This window comes from Eurypyga helias, unplaced genomic scaffold, assembly GCF_000690775.1.
Source record: "Eurypyga helias isolate BGI_N326 unplaced genomic scaffold, ASM69077v1 scaffold19952, whole genome shotgun sequence".
NCBI lineage: Eukaryota > Metazoa > Chordata > Aves > Eurypygiformes > Eurypygidae > Eurypyga > Eurypyga helias.
Genome location: NW_010236810.1, coordinates 1 through 4,070, shown reverse-complemented (window position 1 = coordinate 4,070; position 4,070 = coordinate 1). Strand labels below are relative to the sequence as shown.

The 4,070-nt window shown below is 43.8% G+C and overlaps 1 protein-coding gene across 1 annotated transcript in view; it reads right to left on the bottom strand.

Moving 5' to 3' along the window:
* The window catches only part of NSL1 (NSL1, MIS12 kinetochore complex component), a gene marked incomplete at its 5' end in the record, with an annotated part of 10,813 nt that extends 6,855 nt beyond the window's left edge, over positions 1 to 3,958 (bottom strand). Inside the window, 2 exons of the mRNA XM_010147236.1 lie at positions 220 to 350; positions 3,874 to 3,958. Coding sequence (XP_010145538.1) covers positions 220 to 350; positions 3,874 to 3,958 — 216 coding nt within the window. The remainder of the gene's footprint in view (positions 1 to 219; positions 351 to 3,873) is intronic.
* Positions 3,959 to 4,070: the final 112 nt, after the last annotated feature.

Below are 4,070 nucleotides of genomic sequence, written 5' to 3'. Positions count from 1 at the left end.
TGCTGAACTGTGCCACAGGCCCCATTCACTCATAGTCACAACACTTTGTAGTAACCCTCCGTTTACTGAAGAACCAATTAATACAAAAACCCAATTTCATTATATGACAAACTATGGGGGAGGCGCTTAAAGGTCAACATTGGTGATTTAGGTCTTCAAGTTACATGTGGTCAGCAGCTTCTACAGGCAAAGGTTTTCTGAAAATCTTGGGTTACTCACCAACATCTCTTGCTCTGCTTTCATGGTCTGGATAGCATGCCTCAGGATCTTTTTAGGCCACTGCTTACGCTTTGTTGACGTCTCTACTATTAGTTCATCAAACTGATCTTCAAGAATTTTAATGCTGGAACCTAAAAATGACAGACACACAAGAATACTCTTACTTTTTTTTTTTCTTTGAATATGATAAAAAGTTGTAAGGAAAAAACCAGCTTTAGATCTGAAATAAAAACTCATGCATGATTATCAACAAAGAGATAAACATATGTCTTGGACCTCCTCATTAAGGTGATACAGCAATTGGAGCACAACTTGATGTTGGCCAGTTACTTTTGAAGTAAATGAGCTGGGCAGTGGGGGAGGCAGAGAGCCATCTGGGCAAAATGTCAAGAACTTATTTCCCTATGAACTCTCAAACTATGAATAACGCCTCTCAAAGTAATGGCTATCTTTTGAGAGAACTTGTTTTTCAGCTGAACAAAAGCAATGTAAAATGCAACAAGAAAAGTGGCAAGAAGGCAAGGAAAGTCCTGACATCACATGTTTTCATCCCAAACAATAAAAGATTGAGTTATAGAAGAAAACAGGATCAACCGCTCAATCTTACAACCTAACTGTAACTGAAAGGTAGTGCATACTTCTATACTCTTCCACCTGCACATTCCTACAATTTTCTTCCCCCAGTGGAGGTTTGAAACGATGCTTTTTTATTTTTTAATTTTATTTTGCAAACTCCTTAGCATTTAAATTCACTGTCCCCGCTAACGTGGAGCACAACTTGCAAGCCATGCAACGGTTTCACCTAGCCGTAAAAGATGGATTTTGAGCGCCCTCTCTTGGTCAATCTGTTCAGAACCAGGTGACTGTAAGCCTCAGAAAGGCGAACTCAAGGTTTTTCGTTTGTGGGTTTGTTTTGCTGGTTTGTTTTAGGATCACTATGAAATCATTTAAGTATAGAGAAGAAAGACTTGAGCCACTGGTCAACATGAACACCGAAAGCATTAAGTGCCCATCACTTGGTGACTCCAACTGGATCAGAGACGAGCACATGAGTAAATTTATGTCAAATTTAAAAGCGCAATACAGTCCTTACACCTGCTTTATGCCAGCTGCGGGACGATGACAGTATCTCAGCTGGCATAGTTAGACTTGCAGAGCCAATGGATAACTTACGGAAAATAACATCTACCTGAACAAACTTTTCCTGTGAAGAAAATCTTCTTAGGAATTTTTGAACAAACTGGAATTATTTAAGTCAGCCTGAATCAGTTCAGCATTTTGCATCATGAGACCAGTGCATTTTTGACTTTGTAATCAAAAGAATTGGAGTTTTATCATTCTAGAACTACAACTGCAGAAGCTTCCTGACCGAAAAATGGTTCGAGGAGCTCTTTCTCCACAGCCAGTTCAATAGATCAGTAATTTCATCTCTCTGCAACCGTAAAAAGCATCAAGTTACAGGCAAAGAACATCTAACACTAACACAGGGGAGCAAATTAATCACACTGAAATTTTCTTTGGACACCAGACTACCAAGAATCTCCACTGCTAGTATTCAAGGGACAATTATCATAAAAATACTGTATATATTACATATATCATTATATAGCAATAATGATAAACATTTACTTAATTTGCATAGAAAATAGTAGCAACAGACATACTACTAGGGGTTCTTGACAGGAAGAGATCTTGGTCAAGGTCCCTAGTATAAAATCAGGCTCCAAGGGTTCTCAGGAGGTCTCACCTGACCCCAGTCTCCTGCTTGCAGCTGGGTCAATACCCAGTTCAAACGAGGTTGCTCAGGACCTTCATCCAGTTGGTTCCTGGAAGACTCCAGTGCTGGAGGCTACACAAGCTCTCTGGGCAATCTTTTCCAATGTTCAGTTATCCTAATAGCGAATTTTTACTTCCTTACATCAAGGCAGAATCTCCCCTTTCATGACTCTTGCCTCTGTGCACGTCATTAAACAGCCTGGGTCCACGCTTCCAGTAACCTCCTTGTAAGTACTGGAAGGCTGGCCTGGCTTCTCTGGGCTAAACAAGCCCAGTTCCTTCCACCTCAACTCACATGGAAGTGCTCCCAGTCCCCTAGCTGTCTTGGCAGCCCCTGATGAGCTCTAGTTTATCAAAAATTTCCCTGTACTGGGTGTGTGTATGTCCAAAAATGAATGTACTACTCCAGATGTGCTCTATTAAGTGCAGAGTAAAGGCAAACAATCAGTTCCTTGGACATAGAGACCATACTCCTGTTAATACAATATACTAGGCTAGTTCAGAGTTGGCCTGCCAGGAGCCCCAGGTCCTTTTGACCTGTACCTCTGCAGAGATTTAGGGCTTTACTTTTTGTCCTTGATGAATTTCATGAGAAATGTGCCTGTCCTTGAGCATATCCACTGCCCACCAGCCTGGTCGATGTCAGCTGCAAATTAGATGAAGGACCCTTTCATCTCTTCCTCAGTCACGGATAAAGACATTAAAAAGAATGGGTCCCAGAACACACACCCATTAAAAAGAATGGGTCCCAGAACACACACCCATTAAAAAGAATGGGTCCCAGAACAGACATCTGAGGAAGCCTCCTTGCAATCAGCCCTGAGGTACAAGTATGAGCTGTTAAACTCTACTCTCTGAGCTCAATGATCCAGCCAGGATTCTCCCCTACCTGGACCATACCACCACAGCTAGGATGCTCTGGAACACTGTGTCATTCAATACTGGATCAAGTCCAATGGAAGAACAGCAAGAGGATTGGCATCTGGAGTACATGATGTATGAGAAGCAGCTGAGGGAGCTGTGTTTGCTCAGCCTGGAGAAGAGAAAGCTCGGGAGACATTTAACTACTACCCTCAGCTATCTAAAGGGTGGTTTCAGAGAGGACAGAAGCAGGCTTTTCTCTGAGCTGTGCAGCAAAAGGACGAGAGACAACAGGTATGCTGCAGTAAAGGAAATACCTACAGGCCACAGGGAAGAAAATTATCACAAGCTAGGATGTCAAACACAGGAAATGACTGTCCAGAGAGGTCACAAAGCCTCAAAATATGGATCCTGTTGCTGTGTTGTAGCTTTACAAATAGATCAATTTACCTTATTTCATTAAGTTTTGTATACTTATTGATTCCAATAAAAGAAGCTGATTAAATAGAACATACTCTTCCTAAACTCTCAAATGAAAAGTCTTGCTTTGAAATACCAACTTCCTAAACACTTGCTGTAGACTTTCCGGCAAGACAGCTGCTGTTAAATAAAAGTTAAACCCTTGTTTTTCCCACGTTAATATCAGATGCTTTGGAAGCCTCTAAGCTACTTTCCTCTGGTAGCCAAGAGCAGATCCTTTATGTTAGGTAGGCACCATAGTAGTGATAGGTGGAACGTGGGCTCTAAGGATCTTGAGAGAAATGTCAACGAGAACAAGGGTCCTGCAGATAAAGCTGCTCCCCCTTCCCCCTCCTCTTGGATACAGGTGCCCACACATCCTGGACACCCTCGATTTACCAACAGTGCTCTGCAAGAACCACAGTCACACAGCACAGCGCTCCAGCTCGCGTGTGTGAGGACGTGGAGTCTGGCCTTACCGGCTCCATGAGCATCCCTACTGCCACAGAGAAATGAAGGGAAAGCTGCCCCACACGCAAAACGGACACCAACGCGTACCACAGTGCAGCTTGGAGTCCTCCGAAGTCTCTTCCCAGGGCTGCCCGTTGATGGTCACGTTCTCCCGCACGGCCGTTTCGAAGTTCTGCAAGACACGGGAGCGCTGCAGAAGCCCGCCCTGAGGCACAGGCAGGCAGCACCGACAGCTGGGAGGGGCTCTCCCGCCCCACCGCCCTGCCCGCGGCGCCCACCTCGGG